General features: G+C 63.3%; 1 protein-coding gene across 1 annotated transcript in view; it reads right to left on the bottom strand.

Annotated features, from left to right (window-relative positions):
* PGR (progesterone receptor) overlaps window positions 1–477 on the bottom strand; it is an 83315-nt gene that overhangs the window by 81136 nt on the left and 1702 nt on the right. The window contains exon 2 of the mRNA XM_077766717.1: window positions 331–474. Coding sequence (XP_077622843.1) covers window positions 331–474 — 144 coding nt within the window. The remainder of the gene's footprint in view (window positions 1–330; window positions 475–477) is intronic.

Raw genomic sequence — 477 nt, 5'->3', positions numbered from 1 at the left:
CACTGAGCTACTGCGCACCTATAGTGACGCTGCACATTTTAAATCAGGGTTGATCTCGCCCCGAAATCTCGCAGATTTGGGAAGTTCAGAAGATGTTTTCGAGGAGGCACGCTCCAACAACGGCATATTATGCGCCCCTTTTGTGTCCCCAAAATAGTGAGGAGAGGAGGGAAGAAAAAGGAAACCAAACTGCCCCGCCCTGGCCACCCACCCCCTTGCGGCCACTTGGGTGAGCAGGACCCTGAGGACCAGGAGCCAGCCGGGACGTAGGCGCCGGGCTGCTACCAGCGAGACGCGTTTGGCGCTCCGCGCCCCGCGCGGGGCCCTCACCTCAGGTAGTTGAGATAGGGCTGGTAGACCTGCGGCAGGCCGTCTTTGAGCACTGCGGCCTGGTAGCCGAGCTGCGGGAGTCCGTTGAGGCTGAGCTGCGGGTAGAGCGGAGGCGCGGCCCCCGCGGCGGCCGCCGGGGCTGAGCTG

Source organism: Crocuta crocuta, unplaced genomic scaffold, assembly GCF_008692635.1.
Source record: "Crocuta crocuta isolate KB4526 unplaced genomic scaffold, BGI_CrCroc_1.0 scaffold105, whole genome shotgun sequence".
Lineage (NCBI taxonomy): Eukaryota > Metazoa > Chordata > Mammalia > Carnivora > Hyaenidae > Crocuta > Crocuta crocuta.
Note: the sequence above shows the minus strand (reverse complement) of the source record. Positions and strands in the feature narration are given on the sequence as shown.